The 26283-nt window shown below is 39.5% G+C and overlaps 1 protein-coding gene across 1 annotated transcript in view; it reads left to right on the forward strand.

Annotated features, from left to right (window-relative positions):
* Positions 1-26283, forward strand: part of unc13a (unc-13 homolog A (C. elegans)) — a 102985-nt gene that overhangs the window by 17091 nt on the left and 59611 nt on the right. Inside the window, exons 2-12 of the mRNA XM_057840298.1 lie at positions 7058-7087; positions 7171-7270; positions 12239-12356; positions 12487-12610; positions 12718-12788; positions 14573-14627; positions 14937-14966; positions 15143-15329; positions 18176-18295; positions 24105-24917; positions 25477-25570. Coding sequence (XP_057696281.1) covers positions 7058-7087; positions 7171-7270; positions 12239-12356; positions 12487-12610; positions 12718-12788; positions 14573-14627; positions 14937-14966; positions 15143-15329; positions 18176-18295; positions 24105-24917; positions 25477-25570 — 1742 coding nt within the window. The remainder of the gene's footprint in view (positions 1-7057; positions 7088-7170; positions 7271-12238; positions 12357-12486; positions 12611-12717; positions 12789-14572; positions 14628-14936; positions 14967-15142; positions 15330-18175; positions 18296-24104; positions 24918-25476; positions 25571-26283) is intronic.

Consider the following 26283-nt stretch of genomic DNA (forward strand, 5'->3'; position numbering starts at 1 on the left):
TACAATAAGTCTCCGAATTCTTTTTAATAACATTGTTATGCTGTTGCTAATCAATGATGAGTATTTCTCACCATTAATGCAACTTCTGGTGCTGCATGGTGGTGCTGATGGCTTTGTTGTCTGGTTGATACTTGATGAGGTTAAGCGTCATGCAGGCATTGAGAAACTTAGATACGTCTCTTTTCATGTTCACGAAGAAACGACACGAATCCTGTGTTTTTTCCAACCATACACGGAACACGAGTTTATCCATTGGTAGATTTTTTTTCTTTAGAGAACTCAATGAAGGACTTGAATAAATCTTTCCCTCTTGATGTCCCTTGCATAGCCAAAATTGCCAGACTTTACTCATGTAGTGTGTAAACGACAACATACCTTGCGATCACGCTGAACTGTGATAAATTGCTCACATCCGTTGACTCATCCAAAGCGAGCGGAAAAAAATGGAGCCGAATTTATGTCCTTCATGCGTTGCCTCAATTTGATTTGACATCATGATGGTACGTTCGTGAACAGTTCTTGCTGACAGGGGCATGTCTTTTATCCGTTTAATAATCTTGTCTTTATCCCAAAAGTCGTCAAAAAGTTCATTGGCAACATCAAGCATGAATGCTTTGGCATACTCCCCATCGGTGAATGGCTTCCCGTTCTTCACAATTGCTAAAGCACCAGCAAAGCTAGCCGAATTCCAGTCACCTTGTTTGGTCCAAACACGGAGTTGCTACTGACTAGCTTGCACTCTTGTAAGAAGCTCTTGACATGCTTTCTTCCTGTTGTCCCCCGCCGGATATTTCGATGCAAATGTAGTATGGCGGGTGTCGAAGTGCCGCTTTATATTTGACCTTTTCATGGATGCCAATTTTATCATTGCATATTAGACACACCGCAGAACCCGCTCTCTCCGCAAAGGCAAATTCCTCTGAAAAGTATGATACTCCTCGTCTTTTTTTCTTTTTGCCATCATCTCAAAAGGGTTTCTAAAATTGGCGGGGAAAACGAAACTAAAACCGTGGGAAAATTTCTACGCACATGCGCACATCGGCCGCTCTTTTTGACAGCAAAATACGGCGACCCCACTCGATCAGTGTCTGCCTCATCTGCGTTGCCAATGCGATTGATAGACAGATAAATAGATAGATAGACGCAACGACATGTATGTTTGCCACTTTCCCACAAAAATAACTGCGAACCGGCTGTCTAGTTGCCGGGGATCGTTGCCGTTTTGCGCAACGCGCAAAAGGAGTATAACGAAGCTTTTTTTTTTTTTTTTATAATTAGATTTGTCTGCGAGCCAGATGCGGCCGTCAAAAGAGCCAGATATGGCTAGCAAGCCATAGGTTCCCGACCCCTGCATTACAGTATAAAATGTAACAATTTTAATATCAGGATTTTCAGTTAAGAGAAATATCTACCATAAAATTTTAGGTTACCTAAGTCCTTTTTTTTTTTTTTTTTTTTTTTGCCTTTTATGGTCATAACTTTTTTCTGTCTCTTCTTTTAGGGTAAAATTCTGGCAGCCACAGCTGCGAGTGTTGTTTTTTTTTTTTTCTAAACAGTGGCGGATAAGATTAACATCACAACTACACAACTACGAATGCTGCAAACATCATCACAATTTAAAACCAAAAACAGATAAAATCTAGTCGTTATAATAAGTCATCGTAGTATGACTTTGGAGTGCATATTTCCCTCATCCCTATTCCTGAATATTACCTGAGCACAAAGCCTTGGCTTGAATCTCAACGCATCATCAAGTATGTGAAGCGAGGCAAGCAGCGGGGATAACAAGTCAGAGGTGTGAATATTTATGTCTAACTTATATATGCTGGCACACAGCTATACGGGCACACTGTTAGGTAGAATGAATATGTCCTTGACGTCACTATGGTTTTAAAACATCTGTTTGCTGCCACCAGTAGTTCTTTGTGTGGTGGATGAGCCAGTAGTGTCCTCCATTATTCGAACAAGGGTGCTGCTTCACCACTTGTTTCAGGTTTTCCCCTGCTCACTAGTGTAGACCTCCCTTAAATGCGACACTGTGGCCTACTTCATTTTAGTGCTGCAACGATTAATTGATAAACTCGAGTAATTGATTAGAAAAAAAGATTCAAATTAAATTTTGCTGCTTCGAGTATTCGTTTAATTAAAGTGGCTTTGTCATGGTTTATTTTGCAAGTGTTTGCATTTAGTTTTATTGATTTGGGTGGATACACTGCCCTCTTGTCTGCCTCATTTCACATGGGTGAATCCAGCTGCTCCCTGGTAAGACCAACATAAGCTTTTGTTTGAGTTAATGTTTTTTTTTAATGCATTCGTAATTTAGTTTATAGGTATATTTAGCTGTTTTTTTGTGGGAATACGTGTCTGAACCATTTGTTAAGAGCAATGTAAAAAAACGTTAGCATTTTATACCACTTAAGCAAGCGGATTTTTGCTATGTAAGTTAGCCAATTGTTTTGTTGTACATAGATCCTCATTTATTGACTTTTTACTATTTACTGTTTGAGGCTGAGCTCAGGTATTTGAATTTTTCATGTTCCTTATCCGATTACTCGATTATTCGAACAAACTATTTCATCGATTTATCGACTACTAAAATAATCGATAGCTGCAGCCCTACTTCATTTGAACAAATTCGTGTTTCGGTTTTTTCAAGCAGCAGAGCATTACTTAGCCCCAATGATCATTAATATATTAGACAGTGAAAAAATCCGAACTAAAGTTTATACTAGTTATATCTCAAGGCTGGAATACACCAGGCGCGTCTGCAGCCCGTCAGCGTTGCCACTGCGTCAACGCAGTGAAACGAGGCCGTTAAATTCAAGCAGCGAGTGCACACTGGTTGCAGAGGGGCTGCGTTTCAAACACGTTCCGGTTCAATGTGTCACATTGGCTAGGTTCATACTGCAGGTCATAATGCACGAATCCGATTTTTTTCGTGTTTTTCCAACTCGAGTGAGGCATTAACTTGATGGTCTTAACGGGACAAGTCGCATAGAAGTGGACCATTTCAAATCCGATCTGGGTCACTTTTGTATGTGGTTTAAATCTGATCTAGGCCACATTTTTCCAGAATGTGGCGGCAGTCTGAATTGTCAAGTCTCCTAAATTGGAATTCATGCAGCAATTACGTCAACAAAGAGCGAAGGCAGCACACAAGATGGCGGCAATGTAGCTGTTCATTAGCGTTAGCACCTAGCTTTTGCAATGCAGGAGGCAGGCTTAACCACAGTCATAAAAAATACAATGAAGAAAAGGTTAAGCTCGGTTAATGCTCGGTTTCTAACTGTGCGCCAAACGAGAAATATTTCAGTATTGCTTACATGGCCGAGTCTGGGCATCTGTCGCACACACATAAGGCTTATGTGTGCGTCATGCACGCACAGAGAGTATATATATATATATTTTTTTTTTATGCTTCTGCGTACACAGGTCAATTTCCTCAGCGTGTGTCAGACTGCGAATTAGTGCGCAAGCGTAATACTTGAGCGGACTCAATGGACAAACGCAGTTTGAACGGGCACGCCACAAAAACTGATATGACAAAAAATCGGAACTGTGCATTAACTGTGAACCTAGCCATTTTGTCACTAACTCCATTTATGTCAAGCTCGGATCTTTTACATCAATCCAAAAGTATGATAATTTGCCGGATGACACCAAATGACATGTCATAAGCATTCATTAATGCGCATGAGTAGGGGTGTGACAAAATATCGAAATAGTAATATATTGTGATACTTTGTATCCCAAAAGGTTATCGATATGCTCCTGCCAAAAATCGATTTATCGTTTTAAAAAGGTGTCAGTGTCTTTTTATTTTTATTTTTTTTTAAACAAAAAAAGGAACCAACAAGTTGCTACCAAAATCTTCCACCACAATAGCGTCTCAGTTAACTCTAAGGCTGCCATTGACGGGTGCTTGACGCCCAATCAATTTAGACTGGTAACTTTTTTTCTATTCAAAACCAGAGCATTTACAGTCATTCGGTCCGATTTTCGGGGCATTTACAGGTCATTTCCTGTTGGGTTTGAGTCACTGTCTATTCATTCGGGTGATTCCCAGGTCACTTCCTGTTCTCTAACTCAAAATAAACAGGAAGTGACCCATAGAATACTCCAAAATCAACAGGAAGTAACTGAAAATCAACAGGAAAATTATCTTAAATGGCCCAAAATTATCTCATTGCCTGGCATTGGCTGCCACTGACGGCCATCAACGTTCAATCGGTTTGAAGTGGAAGGGATGGCAGCGAATGAATTCGTTCATTCGCTGCCACCCTCCCAGTTCAAATGGATTGGATGTCTACTAGTGATAAACTCATTCCAATTCACAGCAGAAGCTTTTCTGTTTATTAGTTGTTTGTAGAATAACCTCGAATGATTTCCTGACCAATGTATCGATAATCGTTGTATCACCATATCGTCAGACCATCGTTATCGTGAGCTTTGTATCGCAAATCGTATCATATTGTGATGTACCAAGAAGTTCCCACTCCTACTCATGAGTAGGGATGGGAATCGAAATCCGATATCAATTCAGAACCGGTGTTCGGCCATTCCTTACTACGCGGCGAAACGTCCTACACAATGCTCAGGGCGCTTGCGCATGCATTCACACGCATGCGCACATCGGTTAGAGGCGGCGATTACTCACTATTTTTGTTTTTATTTAGTTATTTAGAACCTTTTCACAGCCTCAAAGATACTTTTTGCATGTATTACCCTCTCATACTTTTAACCATTGTGTTTTTTTGTGTTAGCTTTGAAGCAGTTGACCACATTAGTGACGTAGCGTGTTTAAACCGTCCTTATTTGATATAACTACATTTAAGTATTTTCTGCAGTCATTTTTTAAGTACCTTATTCCTGTATGCATCTAAACAAAACAAGTTTAGAGCGCACGGTAGTACTTTAGGTGTCAAAATCGACTAATGTAGGACGTTTCGCCGTTGTAGGATATTTTGGCAGAACACCGGTTCGAGTGTTTCGAGGCCTCGACATCACAATGAAAAAGCCTTATGATCCCTTTAACGATCCCTAAAGACGCATATTGCGTCGTGACGTGTCTTGTTGTCCAGACGCATCAAACTAGCATGGCGCCAAGAACCACTCGCTCCAAAATTTGGCTACACTTCACCAGGAAAAAGGGTGAAAATGAAAGGTTACGATAGTTTAGCACGAGCGTTGCCGCCGTAAACATAACAATGACGTAGGTTCGAACGCTCGAAAGTGTGTCTTCACTTCACGAGGAAAAATTACAACAAAGCGACTTGCAGTTATTGCAAGATGGAAATAACTGCATCGGGAGGGAATAGACTGCACTGTCCTCACCGAGACGCTAAGGCTCAGTCCTGGCTATACAGCTAGCTAAACTCCCAAATGACGATGCAGAAGACGTTGGTATAATTTGCTGACTTTATTCAACCATCACTTGAAACTAAAAATAGAAATGAAACAAATCAATTTCGTCCCCAATAACAAACAGGTTCGCATCAACGTAAATCAGCAATGATTAGCTCCTAACACAGTCATTAAAAAACAGTTAGCATGCGTTCGCTAGCATTAGCACATCGTTTAAACCACTACACAACTGGATTTAAGTGTCCGATCGCGAGTGGAAACACACAACAACAACACAGAAGATGATACATACAGGCGTTGGCTCTGTGGATATTTTACAAACAGTAACAAAGAACGTAGGCTCGTGGCAGTGTTTCCCTTTCTCACTAACTCGCTCACTGGCTTGGATGCGGCATTTCTTCTTCTTCGCGCTCTTCTTCGCGTGAGGAAGCGCAAGGGCGCCACCACTTGAGCGTGAAAGCGCCATAAAAACTAAAAGGCATGCATTTCAATATGCTGGTAAATAAAAACAGGGGTCCCCAAACTACGGCCCGCGGCTCCATATTTGGTCCGGCCCCCTGAACAATTCCAGAGAGCATTTTGAATTTTTTTTGTTTTTTTCTCCCTCAGTAGTGTTATTTATTTCCTGGCCTTTTTCCGTGAATAACTCAGAGAGGGTTATTTGGTTATTATCTATTTAATTAATAGTGCTATTATTATTTATTATTATTATTATATTATGTTATTATTTTTATTTTATTTACTTTTGTTCCGTGAAGATTCCACAGAGGGTTATTTGATTGTGGCTTTCTGAAAAACAATAATTTTTTTACATTTACGCACTCCTGCAATCGTCACACTTTTTCTGTTACAAACTGACCCCGGCCTCTCATCAGAGAAGGGAAAAGTTATTTGGCCCTCACAGGAAAAAGTTTGGGGACATTGCCGAAGGCAGAACAACGACCTATATGCCAAAATATACCAATATTTTTTATTTCTATTAGAAAAATGTTTCAGTAAAATGTTACACATTCTTGTGCATTTGCCACTTATTGCCACAGTTAACATTGAGGCTTTGGGCCTCTTTTGACCTCGTTGTGAGTTTGTAAGGTTGTAACTTCTGATTAAACAAACTTGATGCCAATCAAAATGTTTGTTCTTCTTTTTCCCGAAATTAGAATCGATAAGAGAATCGATAAAGAATCGAATCGTTAAGCAATATCGATAATGGAATCGGAATCGTAAAAATCGTATCAATTCCCATCCCTACTCATGAGTCATGACAGTGTCATGTCATAATTATGACGGCCTTATGACAGTCTTATGACGCCGCTCTCAAATAATGTGTTACCGGTTAATATCTTTTGGTGTAAATATCCTATAATGCTGTGAGGACAGCTGCGGTTTAGAGTTTGATATGGATTATCTATCAACAAATGCCGTTTTCTTGTCATATTTGGTGGGTGGCGGCTTATAGTCAGGTGCGCCTTATAATCCGGAAAGTACGGTAATAACGTACAATATACAAAATAATATGATGCCGTCATAGCATTTTAAATGTAAGCAGACACAATGGCCCTCCAAAAGAAGCTAAAACTACCATGTGGCCTACAACAAAGAGTTTGACGCTTCTATTTTAGATTAATCAAATGTGGAAGCAACATTTGTTTTTTTCACATATGCACATTGATATCTTAATATCTTGTCTTTACAGTGAAAAAAGCCAAGCTTGATGGACCACAAGGTAAGATTTTTACTAACTGGCTTGCTTCTCATGTGTCGCAATACTTAGGATATTCATCTGTGTTATTTTTATGCGTCCTGCAGAAAAATTCAACACTTATGTGACCCTGAAGGTGCAGAATGTCAAGAGCACCACCATCGCAGTGCGCGGCAGTCAGCCGTGCTGGGAGCAGGATTTTATGTTGTGAGTCACGCTCTCTTTTTTGAACAGTTCTATCGCTAGTGCAGTTCATCCTTTTCTTCTTCTCATCTTGCCACCTGCCATATAATAAGACACATTTACATAGCCTGCAGCAATCATCAGGATTTTTTCGGGAGGACATGCAACAAATATTTTGTGTTTGTTAAGACTGGTTTTACAGGGAACCAGCAATGGTTTTACGGTGGCATTCCAGCTCCAGTGTTTTACTGGGTGCTTTAAGTGTGGGTGCTATAGATTACACTCACACAATTGTCTCCCTGAAGGGCTCAGCAGGCAGTTTCTGCTGTGGCATTTATAACTTTGTCATCCATATGCCTTTTTTTATTTATTAATCTGTTTATCAAACTCATCATTTTACGAAGTATACCAGCACAATTAACAATGAGGCACTCTTAAGCAGTTGAGTGTTTATCCCTTTATTGGGCAAGTGGCCGTTTTTGGGAATTAAAAAAAAAAAAAAAAAAACTATAAAGGCCTGGCATCCATACAGTGTATTACGAAAGTGAGTACACCCATCGCATTTCTGCAGATATTTAAGTATATCTTTTCATGGGACAACACTGACAAAATGACACTTTGACACAATGAAAAGTAGTCTGTGTGCAGCTTATATAATACAGTAAATTTATTTTCCCCTCAAAATAACTCAAAATATAGCCATTAATATCTAAACCACTGGCAACAAAAGTGAGTACACCGCACAGGAACTACATACATCCCGAAATGTCCAAATTGAGTACTGCTTGTCATTCTCCCGCCAAAATGTCATGTGACTCGTTACAGGAGTGCTGTCAGCATTGCTGCAGAGATTGAAGAGGTGGGGGGGGGGTCATTCCCACCACCATGCTTGACTGTAAGCATGACACACTTATCTTAATGCGAGGGGTGTACTCACTTTTGTAATACACTGTATATGTGGACATCACATTCTGTGTCATGTATGCCCCAATACTAGTTATGGCACCCAATAACACTCTAAAACATATATATTTTTTGGGGGGGTAGTTTAATTTTATTGTATTCACCTTGCCATTGACAACAGACCAATTCATTTAAACTGAGAGAACTGGCAATTTCATTGCCACTGAAGACGCTGGACATCAAATCCATTTTGGCGAATAGTTGCTGCCAGTACTTAAAGTAAAGATTAGGTGCCTAACACCATCAATGGCAGGCAATGAGTTGAGCGCCCTATAAAAGGTCATTTAAATGACTTCTACAAAAAGCCCTAATATTAAAACTTAAAAACGTACAAACAGATGTAAATTTAAAAATAAAATTTTCAAGTTCATACGTTCCGCCACACAACTTTTCAAACATCAGTCTGCGGGCAACTGTCATTTCTTTGTGTCTTCTGTGTTTTGAGTAATGAGTGGAAGGATGAGACGAGTGGGCGTGAGACGTTTCCTCTCACTGGGCGAATGTTCCTTTTGTGATTTATTCAGCTGTGACTCACCACGTTAACTAATCGGGTTTTGGAAAGAACTCTGAAGTTTGGGACATGGTAACTAGGTTCAATTGTGGTTGCAACCGGAGTTGTCTGTTACATACGCTATGTCTGTATGTATATATGTGTATATATAAAGTATTATTATATTTTATACATGTACTATATATACATATATACACAGTATATATATATATATATATTAGATTAGATACATGGTAAATGGTGTTATACTTATATAGCGCTTTTCCACATTTCAAGGCGCTCAAAGCGCTTTACACTATCTCGCCATCCACCTGCTGGTGACGCAGCACCAGGAGCAACGTGGGGTTCAGTGTCTTGCTCAAGGACACTTAGACGAGTTCATCAGGGCGGAGAATTGAACCCACAACCTCTGGGTTGGGGGACAACTACTCTACCACTGAGCCACACCACCCCACAACATACATAATTCAATTAGAAAAAAAAAAGCTTCGAATCAAACTTTGCTGCTTCGAGGATTTGTTTAGAGTGAAGTTGTAATGGTTTGTTTTGAAAGTTGCATTTAGTTTTATTGATTTGGGTGGATACAGTGCCCTCTAGTAGCAACAGTTAATATAGCATAAGTCATCTAACATGGCTGGATCCAGCTGCTCCTTGTTAAGACCAACATAAGGTTGTAAGTTTTTGTTTGCGCTAATATGTATGTTTTTGCTTTTTATCACATTTAAGCTAGCCGACTTTTGCTGTGCAGATTAGCCAATTGTTCTTTTGTTGTACTTAGATCCTCATTTATTAATTATTTTATATCATTTGAGTCTAAACTCAGGTATTTTAATTTCTTTTTTTTTTAAATAAAAATATTGCTCCTGTGAAATGTTATGTGAAAAGTGCAATTCTGCAGCTTGAAGAGACACTTTTTATTTTGTATTCGCATTTAATGCTCTTTTGAAAGAGAACTTTTAGAAAGCCAAAATAAATATTGTTGCAAGCACTTGTTCATTTGTTTTACGTATCCTAAAATTTATTTTGCAACGCATTAAAGGTTCGTAATCTGATTATGCGATTATCCGAACTAATTGATAGATTAATCGATTACCTAAATAATCGATAGCTGCAGCCGTTATATTGTGCATGTTGTTTTCTTGTGGTAGACTTGTAGCAGAGTGTTGATCTGTTGACGATATTAGTCACGTAGCATATTTCAACCACCCTTATTTGATATCACTATGTTTTAGTCAGTGTTGTTAATAACGGCGTTAGAATGTAACAGCGTTAGTAACGGCGTTATTTTTTTCAGTCGTGAGTTACTTTTCTCATCTTGGCAACACTGTTACCGTTACTGAGGCGGGAAAGGCGTGCGTTACTATGCGTTACCATATCGGTTGAATGACGCGAGAAAAGTCTGAGAGAGATGGACTCACGGAGACGAGAGAGCAGAGCAGGGTGGGGAGGAGGCAAGCTGGTTACAAACGTGATGCTAGGTACCTCCAATAATACCTGACTGTAGCCGATAGCCTACAAACTACGCCCACATGATGCTACCGTAGATATCCAATATACAAAGAGCTAGATGAGAATGACAGACACGGTGGCATTAGCAACATGTACTGTAAGAAGAACTAGATGCGTTAGTAAACAGCCGCTATCTTAAAGCAGTATACTTCTCAGTTGCAGAGATCCTTCCTAGCGAACTTAAGTAACTTTTTATCTAAAACGCTCCTAAAACGGCAAAATCTTGACTTAAATCTATCTTTAAATGATGGAACAGTTTTAAAACGAACACATGTCGAAAGTAGACAGAAGGGAACTAATGCAATAACGGGAGCGATTTTTAACTTTAACGGTTGATCCACAGCATTAAATGACTTCCACACATCGCAAAGGTTACTATCTAGTTATCGCAATATCCGCAATACCTCTGTGTCTAGGTAAGTTTAGGGTAAAGAATTGGGCTAGGACCAATTGTCCCAAAAACCCTTTAAACTTCACATTGTGTGACCTGTTCTTTTTTTTTTAAAAAGAAGAAGAAGAAGAAGAAAAAAAAACATGAAAATTATCATCAGTTACTTTGCCAAGTAACTCATTACTCTTATATTCAGGTAACTGAGTTACTAACGCAATTACTTTTTGGGAGCAGTAATATGTAACTGTAATTAATTACTTTTTTAAAGTAAGATTAACAACACTGGTTTTAGTATTTTCTTAAGGCATTTTTGGGCAGAAAACCGGTGGCCTGGTGTTCTGCCAAAATGAGCTACATTGGCGAAACGCACTACAAGAGGCAAATTTGCCACCCAAAGTACTATGGTGCACTTTCAGCTTGTTTTGTTGAGATGCATACAAGCAAAACGTACTCAAAAATGCCTTAAGAAAATACTTAGACGTTGTAATATTAAATAAGGGTGTTTTAAATACGCTACATGACTAATGTCGTCAACAGATCAACAATCTGCTTTAAAGCAACAGAAAACAAATTGCTTAAAAGTATGAGAGGGAAACACATGCACAAAGTATTTTGAGGAAATGTAAGGCAATAAAAGACTCAAGAAAAACAAAAATAGTAAGTACTCCCCGCTTTTAACTGATGTGCGCATGCGTGAGCACTGGGCATTGTGTAGACGTCTCGCCGCGTAAATATCCTGTATCCTTTCCCAGCTGTCGTTGAGCGAGAGACAGTGTAAAAATTGGATGGTGTGGATAGACTTAAGACAAAAAGCGTCATATGGCAGTGAAAATATATCCAAGAAGCTTGAGTAAATAAGATTTACAGCTCAGCTCAGAAGCTCCTTCTGTACCTCACCCTCTTCCGCTCATTTCCTCTTCTCATTTTTCCGACTTTTATGAAGCTGCACAAGATGCTGCCATTCACCAGATAATATCCTCGGCTTTCAGGGAAACTGAGTTGCATTTTCATATCAAGGCTGTGGATATTATTAGGATTTGAATCAGTTAAGCCAAGACCTAGGGAGGCTTGACTGCTTGCTGCTGAGGGATGTTAAGTGAGAAGATTGTTTTTGGGCGAATCCGATCCCAAATACCCACTCACCTGGATGATGTCTTTGTCTTTCCGCAGAATGTGACTCAGTCTCAGAGATAACAACGTTTTTAACTTTTTATTCCACGTAGTGTGTGTGTTAAGATTGAATTTTTGGAGGCTAAGGGTTTATTTGCTTTGAAATCAGCTTGGCGTCAATAGTCTGTGTAGCTTGATGCTAATTGATAGAAGTCCAATTAATTTTGTCTGGGAGGGACTACCATTGATCATTCACTGTCAGCCTACCTGACAATCAGCATTTCTTTTTCCAATTCATTGTCTCCCCAAACAGATTCAATTACAGTATTTATCCGTCAGTTAAGTGCAGGCCTTTATGATGAATTATATGTTTACAAGTATTTTATGGAAATATAACACTTCAAACACATTGGGCACATTATCAAATTCCCAGATTTAAAGTACCTTTTTGATCTGATTATTTTTATCCTTGTTGAACTTTCTCCTTCCTCCTGTCCCCAAATTATAGCGAGATAAACCGACTGGACCTTGGCCTTACAGTTGAGGTGTGGAATAAGGGCCTCATCTGGGACACGATGGTGGGCACCTTATGGATCCCACTAAGTAGCATCCGGCAGTCCAATGAGGTGTGTCCTACATTTACCCTTATCATATTTTTGATGGTAGAGCAAATGCTGGAAAACAGCATTAGTACCACTGATTGATAGTCTGGCTATCTTTTCGTCCAAAGTTACACTGCTTCTCTTCCATCCCCAGGATGGTCCAGGTCAATGGTTAACACTGGACTCCAATGTGATCATGGCGGAGAATGAAATCTGCGGCACCAAAGATCCAACCTTTCACAGGCTGCTGCTGGACACACGCTTCGAACTGCCACTAGGTTTGCCTTTTTGTTGACATTTTTGGTCTCCATTACAAATTATTTGAATCGGCTGTTATTATCAATATCAAATTAAATGTACATGGATATTTTTATATTCACTGCAGACATTCCAGAAGAAGAGGCACAATATTGGGCCAAGAAGCTTGAGCAACTGAATGCCATGAGAGAGCAAGATGTAAGAAGTGTTTGTGTCCTTCACTGTATCTATTTTTCCTATGCTTGCCCATTTCTTATACTTGCTCTTGTGTTTGAATCTGGAAATGGAGACTAATTGCACAAAGTTTGTGACATAAAGGAATTGACATCACCTGAAGTATTTACAGTTGGGCAAATAAGTATTTAGTCAAACACTAACTGTGCAAGTTCTCCCACTTGAAAATATTAGAGAGGCCTGTAATTGTCAACATGGGTAAACATCAACCATGAGAGACAGAATGTGGGGAAAAAAAAAACAGAAAATCACATTGTTTGATTTTTAAAGAATTTATTTGCAAATCATGGTGGAAAATAAGTATTTGGTCAATACCAAAAGTTCATCTCAATACTTTGTTATGTACCCTTTGTTGGCAATAATGGAGGCCAAACGTTTTCTGTAACTCTTCACAAGCTTTTCACACACTGTTGCTGGTATTTTGGCCCATTCCTCCATGCAGATCTCCTCTAGAGCAGTGATGCTTTGGGGCTGCTGTTGGGCAACACGGACTTTCAACTCCCTCCTCACCCCGTGCGTCAAAATGATAACAAGAACGGTGAGCAAAAATCCCAGAACCACACGGGGGGACCTAGTGAATGACCTACAGAGAGCTGGGACCACAGTAACAAAGGCTTCTATCAGTAACACAATGCGCCGCCAGGGACTCAAATCCTGCACTGCCAGACGTGTCCCCCTACTGAAGAAAGTACACATCCAGGCCCGTCTGCGGTTCGCTAGAGAGCATTTGGATAATCCAGAAGAGGACTGGGAGAATGTGTTATGGTCAGATGAAACCAAAATAGAACTTCTTGGTAGAAACACAGGTTCTCGTGTTTGGAGGAAAAAGAATACTGAATTGCACCATACCCACTGTGAAGCATTGGGGTGGAAACATCATTCTTTGGGGCTGTTTTTTTTTGGGGCAAAGGGACCAGGACGACTGATCTGTGTAAAGGAAAAAATGAATGGGGCTATGTATCGAGAGATTTTGAGTGAAAATCTCCTTCTATCAGCAACCCCATGGAAAATCTGTGGAGGGAGTTAAAAGTCCGTGTTGCCCAACGACAGCCCCAAAACATCACTGCTCTAGAGGAGATCTGCATGGTGGAATGGGCCAAAATACTAGCAACAGTGTGTGAAAAGCTTGTGAAGAGTTACAGAAAACGTTTGGCCTCCGTTATTGCCAACAAAGGGTACATAACAAAGTATTGAGATGAACTTTTGGTATTGACCAAATACTTATTTTCCACCATGATTTGCAAATAAATTCTTAAAAAATCAAACAATGTGATTTTCTTTCTTTTTTTTTTCCATATTGTGTCTCTTATGGTTGAGGTTTACCCATGTTGACAATTACAGGCCTCTCTAATATTTTCAAGTAGGAGAACTTGCACAATTAGTTGTTGACTAAATACTTATTTGCCCCACTGTAAGTATGCAAATAACATATTTCTTCGATCTCTTATAATGGAGAAAATAATGTTTAAACACAAAAAAGACGCCGCTTATGAGCGTAGCCATTTTGTGACATCAGTTATACACACACACACATACACACTAATAGAGTTGCATACAAGTGTGCATAATAATGAGTATTAATGACATCAAGAGAAAGGGCGGGCAGTAAAAAGAACAGTTCAAATAAATTATTACCCCCACAACTCCCCCAAATTAATGAAAATAGAATGCTCATAATGAGTCTTCACAATCTTCTACCTGCAACTATATAATGATTTATTATTTTTCTTTTTTATTTACATCCACAGTATGCCTATCAAGAGGAGCAAGAGAGGCCTCTGCAAGCGCCATCCACGCAGTGCTGTGAGTGTGAAGCAAACAACCACTCCTACTGCATTCAATTCCCCTTTTGGTTTCTTTTTTATGTGACTGCACTCCCTACTCCTAGGCTCATTTAACAACTGGACAAGAGGTTGCAATTGTTGGGAATAGTGATTGTATAACTGCTAGATGTGAAATGACAATAAAGTGGTTGTTATAAATTGCAAACGTTAAATCTATGCATGCGTCAAGGGAGAGCCAATCTGGAACCTTCACCCCCTCCCCTTCCACTGTACTGTATGTACTTTATTTATGATCGTAATGTGGTTTTTGTATCACCCTATCTTCTAGGTAATTGGAGTCTGTGGGGAGATCAGCAAAGTAAGTCTTTATGCACTTCTGGTCATAAATCTTCAGTCTGTCCGATCTGCAAATAATGATCTCCTTGTGACTTTTCCCAAATAACCTTATGCTGCTCTTCTTATTACATCTTATTTGCAAATTTTCCCTTGTCCTATCCTCTTCATCTCATCTCAACACATTTTGTTTGTGAACAGATGATGACCCAGACAGCGCAGTGGACGACAGGGACAGTGACTACCGCAGCGAGACCAGTAACAGCATGCCGCCTCCTTTTTACACTACATCTCAACCCAACGCCTCCATGCACCAGTATCCCATCAGGCAACAGCACTACAGACACTCTTACGACGATGACATGGATTATGACCACCGGGACATGAGGTAGCGTATCTCTTTAGTCAACACCACCTTTTGCTCAAATTGAATCAACTGGCTGTTGTGCAACGTTTGGGTTGCCATGGAGATTATCAAGATAGCTAATACAGAAAGAGAATATACTCATTAGGTACACCCACACAATCTAATTAGATCTAATGCAACAGTTATATTAGCAAATGAACTTTACAAGATGAATCACTTTTAATTTCCTTGTACTGCTTTGCTAGTGATTATAGAGGCTTTCTATTATTGTCTATTCTAGAATAGCACCCGATAGATTGCAGACCACTGCCAAGGCCAAACAACCTTCAACGTGCGTCATAATCATTTGATTGAAAATGACAAGTAATACTCTTTTACTGCAGTCCTGCAATGGTGTGTTTTTACATCATAGCTCCTTTTACTGACGAGATATAATGGATCACTGGCCCCAATGCAAGTGGATTGTACTGTAAAAAAGCAACAATGGCATCTTTAATATAGGTTTTGTGAGATCCTACTGTTATCTAACCAACTGACAATGCAAATTTGTTGTAAAAGATTAATTTAAGTATATATTATAAAACTTGAGGACATTTTGGCATTAATCTTTAAAAAAAAAAAAAAGACTTTTCTCTGGTCGCTTGCTACCAATTCGTTAATAGGTAATAAAGTCTCAAAGGCTTGGTATCACTTTTATTATATGTTTTTTTTTTAACTTACAATATTTTTGCAAAATCACAGTAACGGTTACAAATCCATACATATGCTATTTTTAGCTAGCTGTTACTGCTGGACAAGAGGACAAACGCATTTACTGTATGTAAATAAGTAAAGGGGTGGGGTGTTCTGATTATATGCATAACAGGCTTGCGAGTGAGATATTCAATCAAGACTAACTATTTTATATATATTATTGGATTCACCTCGTTGTTCTTCTTTTTCCATGATGAAAATGTCTTGGTAACAAGATTGCATGCATGTTGTGGGATGCACGTTGTACAAATAATTGTTAATATTTGAAATATTGTTTATCACTACAAATGGTCCCACATTTACAAGAGACAGCAAATGTAAACAACTAATAATCCCCCCCCCAAAAAAAGAAAGAAAATAAATCTTAATTTCATTTTAACTATTTTATTTTAGATACACTTTGGTCATTGGGGGGCAAGAAAAAAAATGCATTTTAGGGCGTACTACATATTTGTTTGATATTTGTTAGATGCAGTTTATCACAAAAGTGAGTACACCCAGCGCATTCCTGCATATATTTAAGTATATCTTTTCATGGGACAACACTGACAAAATGACAATTTGACATGATGAATAGTAGTCTGTGTGCAGCTTAAATAATAGAGTTGATTTAGTTTCCCCTCAAAGCAACTCAAAATATAGCCATTAATACTGTATCTAAACCCATGGCAACAAAAGTGAGTACACCTCTTAGAAACTACGTACATCCCTAAATGTCCAAATTGAATACTGCTTGTCATTTTCCCTCCAAAATGTGAAGGACGCCCGCAAACAGTTTGCTGAAGACATATCAACAAAGCACATGATAACTGAAACCATGTCCTATGGCTTTTTGTGTACCGTCTTCAGAACAGGCTTCCTCCTGGGGTGACAGCCATGCACACCAATTTGATGTAGAGTGCGGCGTATGGTCTGATCACTAACAGGCTGACCCCCCCCACCTCTTCAATCTCTGCAGCAATGCTGACAGCACGCCTGTAACAAGTCACATGACATTTTGGAGGGAAAATGAAAAGCAGTACTCAATTTGGACATTTAGCGATGTACGTAGTTTCTAAGGGGTGGACTTTTGTTGCCAGGAGTTTAGATATTAATGGCTATATTTTGAGTTATTTTGAGGGGAAAATAAATTAACTCTATTACATAAGCTGTACACAGACTACTTTTCGTTGTGCCAAAGTGTCATTTTGTCACTGTTGTCCCATGAATCTGCAGAAATGCGAGGGGTGTACTCACTTTTGTGACACACTGTATATATTTTTAAGCATTCTTTTATGAAAATCAAACATTTGTAATTAAATTTACTCAGAAACGGAATGTTTTAATATATTGGTATGGGACTATTTAAAAATGTTAAGGGTGGGAGTAAAATATCGTCAAATTATTGAATGACCCATCTATTGTCGCGTTTGTAAGTTGCAGTGTCTGCATCATTAAAATGCAACGACAACAAATGAGCTGTTTCAAATAGTCATGCCTCGAGATCTAAGTGATCACTTTTTAGTTTTTCTAAGATACAACCTGTCATTTGCTTGAGTTTTATTTAAATGACTATTGCACTTAGGCAATTAAACAGATTTAATTCAGGTTAGGGTTAGGGACTTCAAGATGTTTATTGCCACTCCAAGTGTAGATTTTACTGACCAGCGAAAATTACACTGCATGATGCATCACTTTAGATTGTCTGGGTGTGCCTTATAAAGTGTCTGCTAGGTTTTTTGTTTAAACATAGAGAAAAAATTCCATGTATAAAATCACCCCAAAACAATTAACACTATGTATTCCTTTATGAATATGTTGTTTGAAGTGTCCAAGTATATGGCCTCGAGGACGACTCAGGCCCTGCAGTCATGTTTTGTTCGAGTTTGTTGTACATTCTGTCCCAGCTGTGTTCTTCCTCCCTAAGAGAATAAGCCTGCTTCAGTGTATACAAGCACGATGGTGCTCACGGTTCTTGTATACAGTTTGCATATGAACTTGAGTGAGTGAGTGAGTGTCTGAGTGAGGAAGGACCCTTTTTAATGAATCGGATGTGGTTTCTTTTTCCAAAATTGAGCTCTACTCATGCTCCTCTCCTACCTCTTCCCCCTCCCCTTCCCTGCTCCTTTTACCAGAACCTATGATAGTTTAGACTTGGCCACCAACGGGCGCAGTGATATCGACTCAGGCTCAGGGTCGAGCCGGCGCACCAGTCGTCAATATTCTCTAGACAGTAGGCATTCGCTGTCCGATAGGTGGGTCTCTGTACCTCCTCCAAGCTCCTTCTCCTCTTCTTCCTCTTGCTCCAGCCTGTGACTCAGTCTCGCTGTGACGTCAGTGGTGGACTTGTCCCGTCCTCCTCGCTCACTGTGCTTGCATGCATGCGCTCTAACCCTATCTCTATGTATATATACACACACACACACAAAAAAAATCACAATTAGTACAGGTCCTGCATCTACTCTACCTTCAAATCACTTGTTTATTCTCTAAAGTGTGGTGCCTTATTGTGTGTGACAGAACTGCTGGTTTTGCGATACTGTGTTCAGAATAACAAGAGTGTGGAAAAAAAAAAAAGTTAAATTCAAAATTCATTTATGTGCTTTTTTCAGACATACAAATTAATTGGAAATGCTGCAAATTGTGTTCCAAATCAAAATGTGAGGAAAATATACTGTATCAAGTGTTAAATCCTTTGCAAAATTGGAAGGCTGTTAAAAATATTGTATAAAACCTATGCTTTCCTGTGCGCCGTTAAAATTATATTTAGTCATATAGCCACTGTTTCTTGTTCTGCTTCACATCTGTGTTGCATGAAGTTGACGTCATGGAAATGTTTGCGTTTGTAGACACAACTGCAGACAACCTACTGTAATTTTCCTGTTCCATCACAGTCCAGGGGTCCCCAAACCTTTTCCTGTGAGGGCCACATAACTCTTCCCTTCTCTGATGAGGGGCCGGGGTCAGTTTGTAACAGAAAAAGTGTGACGATTGCAGGAGTGCCTAAATGTAAAAATGTATAGTTTTTCAGAAAGCCACAATCAAATAACCCTTTCTGGATTCTACACGGAACAAAAGTAGATAATAAAGATTAATTAAAAAAAGGAGGTACCATGGCTAGAAGCAAATGATGCTCGCACGGAAATGCGGTACAAAATGTGCCGTGAGAATCCCAATGTTGCCGATAAGAGCACCGCATTTTATCTAGGGTCAAAGAATTTCAGCCATCCAAACTTTGAAAAGCACGAAAAAAACAGAGAGCATGTGGCAATTAAGCAAACTATCGATGTCAAACAGGACCCCACTCGCCCTATGGACAAGTGGCGGAATAGGGCGGAATAAAGGTAATGAACAGCGACATGCACTGACAAACATGTTTTTGCTCGCATTTTACAAAGCTAAACATGCACGTTCAATGAGGTCTTATGAGGAGGACATCCCACTTTTAAAAAGGCTTGGAGTTAATGTGGGAGCCGCATAATGCCCTTTATTTTGAATTGGTGCTTTTTATTTCTTTACATTTCACTTCAAAGTAATGGCAATTTTGTTGTGCCAGTTGATGTTAATCAAGCATTAATTGTTAATATAATTAATTAAAGTTAATTGGCTCTAAGTAAAGCTTGTTATAAATTTATCGCATCAGGCGGGTCAGCTCTCAAGCTCAATTAGGACCAAGTCACATCTCAGGTCCTCCTCTGAGAACCTGGGCAAAAAAATTATGTGCACCCCTGAATATAATATAATATTAACACTATTAATTAAATCGATAATAACCTTACAGAAAAAGCCAGGGAATAAATAACACAAGTAAAAAAAAAAAAGGGGGGGGGAATTGTTCAGGGGGCCGGACCAAATGTGGGGGCGGGCCGTAGTTTGGGGACCCCTGCATCACACTCTATAAAGGTCTGTCTTCATGATTCGTTGAAAAAAATGCAGCATTCCCAATTCATTTGTAAGGTTTTACCAGTTTTGTTTGTTTGCTTCGCTGAGTTAAAAAAAACAACAAAAAACTAGTTCAGACACTGCGGAAGACCTCTACTGTGGGTCTATTAGGTACTGTACTACAGTCCTTCATTACAGCCTCACTCTGTATGTGAGGCTCATCAAATCAGATGGAATTGTCACTCCAATGCAGGAAGCATAAATGAATCTATTTCCCATGCGTTTAATTCAGTCATCACATTTTACACGGGAGATTGTGCAGCTTTAAAAAAAAAAAGTAGCATACAGTGCTGGCCAAAAGTATTGGCACCCCTGCAATTCTGTCAGATAGTGCTTAATTTCTCCCAGAAAACTAATGCAATTACAAATTCTTTGGTAGTAATATCTTAATTTATTTTACTTGCAATGAAAAACACAAAAGAGAATGGGGAAAAAATTAAATTATTATCATTTTACACAAAACTCCAAAAATGGGCCGGAAAAAAGTATTGGCACCCTTTGAAAAATCATGTGATGCTTCTCTAATTTGCGTAATTACCAGCACCTGTTACTTACCTGTGGCACATAACAGGTGGTGGCAATAACCAAATAACACTTGCAGCCAATTAAAATGGATTAAAGTTGACTCAACCTCTGTCCTGTGTCCTTGTGTGAACCACATTGAGCATGAGAAAAGAAAGAAGACCAAAGAACTGTCTGAGGATTTGAGAAGCAAAATTGTGAGGAAGCATGGGTAATCTCAAGGCTACAAGTCCATCTCCAAAGACCTGAATGTTCCTGTGTCTATCGTGCGCAGTGTCATCAATAAGTGTAAAGCCCATGGCACTGTGGCAAAACTTGTGTTTCACTGTGTGAAAAGAAAAATTGACGGGAGATTTCAACGAAAGATTGTGCGTATGGTGGATAAATAACCTCGACTAACATCCAAACAATTTCAAGCTGTCCCGCTGTCCAAGGGTACAACAGTGTCAACCAGTACTATCCGTCGGCGTCTGAATGAAAAGGGATTCTATGGTAGGATATCCAGGAAGACCCCACTTCTGATCCAGAGACATAAAAAAGCCAGGCTGAAGTTTGTCAAAACTTACCTGAGGAAGCCAAACCCTTTTTGGAAGAATGTTCTCTGGTCAGATGAGACAAAAGTACAGCTTTTTGGGAAAAGGCATCAACATAGAGTTTACAGGAAAAAAAAAACTAGGCCTTCAAAGAAAAGAAAACAGTCACCACCGTCAAACACGGCAGAGGTTCCTTTGCTTTGGCACTGGACTGCTTGACCGCGTGCATGGCATTATGAAATCTAAAGGCTACCAACAAATTTTGCAGCATAATGTAGGGCCCAGTGTGAAAAAGCTGGGTCTCCCTCAGAGGTCATTGGTCTTCCAGCATGACAATGACCAAAAACACACTTGAAAAAGCACTAGAAAATGGTTTGCGAGAAAGCATTGGAGACTTCTAAAGTGACCAGCAATGAGTCCGGACCTGAATCCCATAGAACACCTTTGGAGAGATCTTAAAATGGCAGTTTGGAGAAGGCAAATCTCAGAGACCTGGAGCAGTTGGCCAAAGACGAATGGTCTAAAATTCCAGCAGAGCATTGTAAGAATCTCATTAATGGATATAGGAAGCGGTTGTTCGCAGTTATTTTGTCGAAAGTTAGTGCTACCAAGTATTAGGCTGAGGGTGCCAATACATTTGTCCAGCCCATTTTTGGAGTTTTTTGTAAAATGATAATGATTTTAAAAAATTTTCATGCTTTTTTGTGTTTTTTCATTGCAAGCAAAATAAATGAAGATATTACTACCAAATCAGTTGTAATTGCAATCATTTTCTGGGAGAAATTGAACATTGTCTGACAGGATTGCAGGGGTGCCAATATTTTTGGCATGCACTGTTGGTCCAATTTTATGTGCCCATTCATCACAGGCCCAAAGATCTCGCAAAATCCTTCTCTAAGTACTCGTACAAGGTGTACTATCGAACCAGCATGACAGTAATCAATAAATGCGATAAAATAAAGCAACAGTGTGTAGCCGTGCATAAAGCACGGGATTGTGGCAGATCTCAATATATTTGCTGCCTTGGTTAAATAAAAAAAACTAACAAGAAAAGCATTGCCAATTGGGGCTCTGTCCATCTCCTTCTGATTATTTCCAATATCAGTTCTTGTACACCAAGATAATTTAGTTAATATAGTGTTGTCAAAACTGCCAGTTTTGAATCTTTTTTTTTTGTTTTTTTTTTGGCACCTCTACATTTTGTTTAAACAACTCACTCACAGGAATGGATTATTTTGTGACAGTTTTTAAAGATTATTCAAATCTCATCTTTAGTCGTGGTGACTAGAAACTTAGAGCTTGTTTTTGTCACTTACATCAGAATATATCGATTTTGAATGACCAATGCCACAATGATGAAAAGTTTTTCTTCAGTCATAATAGGGAGTTGTCGATATCAGGAACAAAACCTGTCAGCAAAGCACTTGCACATCTAGATTGCAATTTTTTAAAATGCTTCCATCCAGTGTTTTTTTCGTCAACAATGACGATAGCGAAAATATTTCGGCAACGAACAATTTTTTCATGACGATGACAAGATAAAAATGTGGCTTGGGAGACTAGAACATAACGAGACGAATTCCAGTTTTCATCTGACACCTCACCAGAGTTTAGGATGTAGCTCAAGCTAGGCTGCGCTCCATCTTGCTTGTTTGGAAACATTGTGAGACTTGTTTTCTTATCTTGATAAGAAAGAATATGCAATGTTGCTTTAGCCTTTAAAGATCTGTGCTGAGTGATCATCAGACGTTTAGTGTAACTCCTAGCGTTGGCGTTAGCTCCAGAATGGCGAGCGTCCTTGTAAAACACTGGCCAATGTAAACCAGAGCCAGTTTCCTTTTCGTGTCAGTAAATCTAGAGGATGTTAAACGCTCGGACAATTTTTTTTTCAGGGTTCTAGGTAGGTTTAATTGAAAATCATGTACTGCTTTTCTTGCTGAGTTTATTATCTTCACAAAGTTGGTGTTGTCCTTGTAGATGCTACAATAAACCTTTATTTACTTTTGGACTAAAACTTTTATTTTCAAAGAAGAAAACATTTTGAGTAACTGTCGACAACTACTAAACGAAATTTGTATGAGTTTTCGTCGACTAAAACTAGACAAAGACGTTTTGAAATGACTAAAATATGACTAAGACTAATAAGTATTTTCAGCCAAAAGACTAAGACAAAAATTAAAAGGGCTGCCAAACAGCACTGCTTCCATCACACTAGACGTTGTGTTTAAATCATCAATTTTGTGACAACATATTATCGATTCTTTCGATAAATTTACAATATTTTCCGATATTTCGATGATTGTGAAATTATTTGATTTCAATTTGATCCAGTTGAAGGACCTTTGATGAATTTATTTATTAATTAAGATAATCAGTTCTATTTTCCTTAAAGCAATAAAACACTTAAAAGCAATTCTGACATTTTTGACAATTTTCTTGTTGAACCATTTCAGACACTTGAATGATAACCGTCCTTTTTAAAAAAGAAAGGGCAGATGGTCGATTTCATTTGATAGTTGCTTAACTAGCGCTAGTTGTTTTTATGATGCACTGCTAGTCAGGTCAGTTTAATGTTAACAAGGTTTACATACCGCCAAAAGAATACCTTTGACAAAGATGTCTTGCAGCCAGAGAATAAGCTACACTGTTAGATATTGCTAGTTAGACGTATGGCTACTCTGAGGAAGGTCTCATACAGATGATACAAGGCAAAGGATGAAGAGCAGATAAAACGAATCCATTTTCATCACGTTCAAATGACACTTGTGCTGCAGTGGGATGAAATTTAGCTCAGAAATCTGATTTGCCTCCAGTGTGTACAAGGCCGTAGATACGTCACGAGTCCAATACACCCCACCTCGAACCTCAACACTCAAGCTTGCTGGTCGGTTGAAAGTCACTCCTTCCCCAATGGTAGTTAGTCATCTCCCTTTCTGGTCTCAACTCAAGTCCCTTCAATGTCCCACTAACTAACACATTAAGCCCTGCAAGTCCTGGATGCTTCTATTGCATTTCAAAGGCTGTGTTGATATAAGAGCTCTGTATGTGTTTTCCTCTTTTCCCTCAGTCCCACCGACAGTCGCTACGCCTCGTCGGGCGAGCTTAGCCGAGGGAGCTCCCAGCTCAGTGAGGAGTTTGTCCCAGAGGATGGAGAGAGCTTGCGAGGATCTGAGTTCTACGACGAAAACGACTCATACCACTCCTGTCACTCCTCCATTAGTTATGGCAAGGAAGACTTCCCGGCCTGGGACGGGGAGGATCAACAGGGCGTCTATAGTGACGAGGGGAGCTATGTTAAAGATGGTGGAGAAGACAGGGCACTCTACGGTGACGAGGAATGTGATATGTACGAAGAGGAAGGAGGGTATCACTATGAAGATGAGGAGGAGATGCCATACGAGGAAGAGGAAGATATCTACCCAATGGATGGGGCACTCAGTGAGGAGCAGGAGGCGCCTTACACCCCCGCAAGTACCACTGCTACTCTCGCGCCCCCATCTGATAGTGTGTCCTCCAGCAGGCCTCCTCTAGAAAAACAGCCATCGTTACATCAACAGCAATCTTCCAATCAGCTGCAACCTTCAACCACCGCCCCGGTCCTCCCTCCACTCAAACAGGATGACACCTTGCCCCCTTTCACGGATGACGCTACCGTTGCACCTACCCAGGAAGACTTATTTACCACCACAGATACTACGATCAACAGTACACCCACCGCCGCCACGGTATCACAGATTGAAGGTCCCGATGCTAATTTCCAGGAGCCTGAGCCAAAGCCTGAGTTGCCCCAAGAGGAAGTTCTACCACCGGAAGAACCTCCGGCTGAGGAAAGCATCCCCCCACCCCCTGAGGAGAAAACAGAGGAGCCTCCTGTTTCCACGTGAGTTCTAGTCATGCAGAGCAAGAGGTATATTTCGGTAGAGGTGAACCTCCAAATTTGTATGGAATCTGGATTAAGTTGTTCTATATATCAAAACAAATTTACCCTCTGAAAATTCATTTATTCTTTGGGACAATGGTGGCTCAGGTGGTTAAGCCAGTTTCTCCAGATCGAGGGTTTGAATCTGGCTCCCACTTGTGCACTTTAGCAATATGTCATTTGGCAAAACACTTCACTCTATCTAGCTTGTATGTTAGAGCAGGTGACCAGTGATGGTCAGAAGAGCCGATAGTGCAAATATGGCTGCCTCGCTTCTGTCAGTCTTCCCCAAGGCAGCTGTTGGTACAATAGTAGCTTATCACTACCTCGTGTGGAATGTATGAATAATGCAATGTAAAGCATCTTTGAGCGTTCTGAAAAGAGATCAAATCTTATTATTATTTCGAGCTCAACAGTTTGAGCAAACTATCCTAAACACAGTAAGGTTTTTCATCTATTTTATTGGCATTACTGGAAATACACATACACAGTTTGATTGCTTTTTCAACCACATCTGCAGTTTCCCGAAGAGGGAGCTGATGGAACCCGGTCCAGCGAGAGCCAAAGCCAACTGGCTCCGATTGTTTAGCAGAGTACGACTGCAGTTACAAGAGGTACTGTACACTTTGAATAAATGTGTTTACACTGTATCTATTTACGTGAATTGTTACAATCATGACTTGTTTGTTAGTTGTTGCATCTGTTCCTGCATGCTTTTTGTGACCAGCTTTTTCAGAATGTTCCAGTGTTTAGTGTGTAGTTTTTTGTTTTTATTTTAACTTTGAATTCTATTGTCTTGTGTTTTATCCAGTAGTTTCTGTTTACCCCGAGCCTTTTTTTGCCGTTTCATTGTTTTCTTTTCAGTGGTTTGCCACTCATACCGATTTGCATGTAGTCCGTTGTGATTCCTCCCTCTGGCTGAAGCAGATACTCAGGTGGGTGTTGTGTGTTAATCTACCTCATTTAATTTTTAATTTGTGTTGTACACCTCACAGACATTGCACTATAGAAAGTGATATAATACATTAACACAATGGCTACTATTTACTGTGCTAGACGTCCAATCCTTTTTGTGACTAAAGAAGTTAAATCATCGGCATCAATAAATACTCTATCTATACACAGGACGCAATGTATACAGACAGATACTGTCTAAACACATTTAATTGTGAAGTACAGCGATATTAATCAGTAGCGTTGTATGTAGAGCAAAAATATACAATCGATCAAGGGTGTAGGTTTGCATAAGGACGGTAGGGACAAAACACTGCCAACTTTTCAGGAGGCTTAAATTGACCCCAACAACTTTAAGCAATCTTATTTGGCA

Source organism: Corythoichthys intestinalis, chromosome 7 (genome assembly GCF_030265065.1).
Source record: "Corythoichthys intestinalis isolate RoL2023-P3 chromosome 7, ASM3026506v1, whole genome shotgun sequence".
NCBI lineage: Eukaryota > Metazoa > Chordata > Actinopteri > Syngnathiformes > Syngnathidae > Corythoichthys > Corythoichthys intestinalis.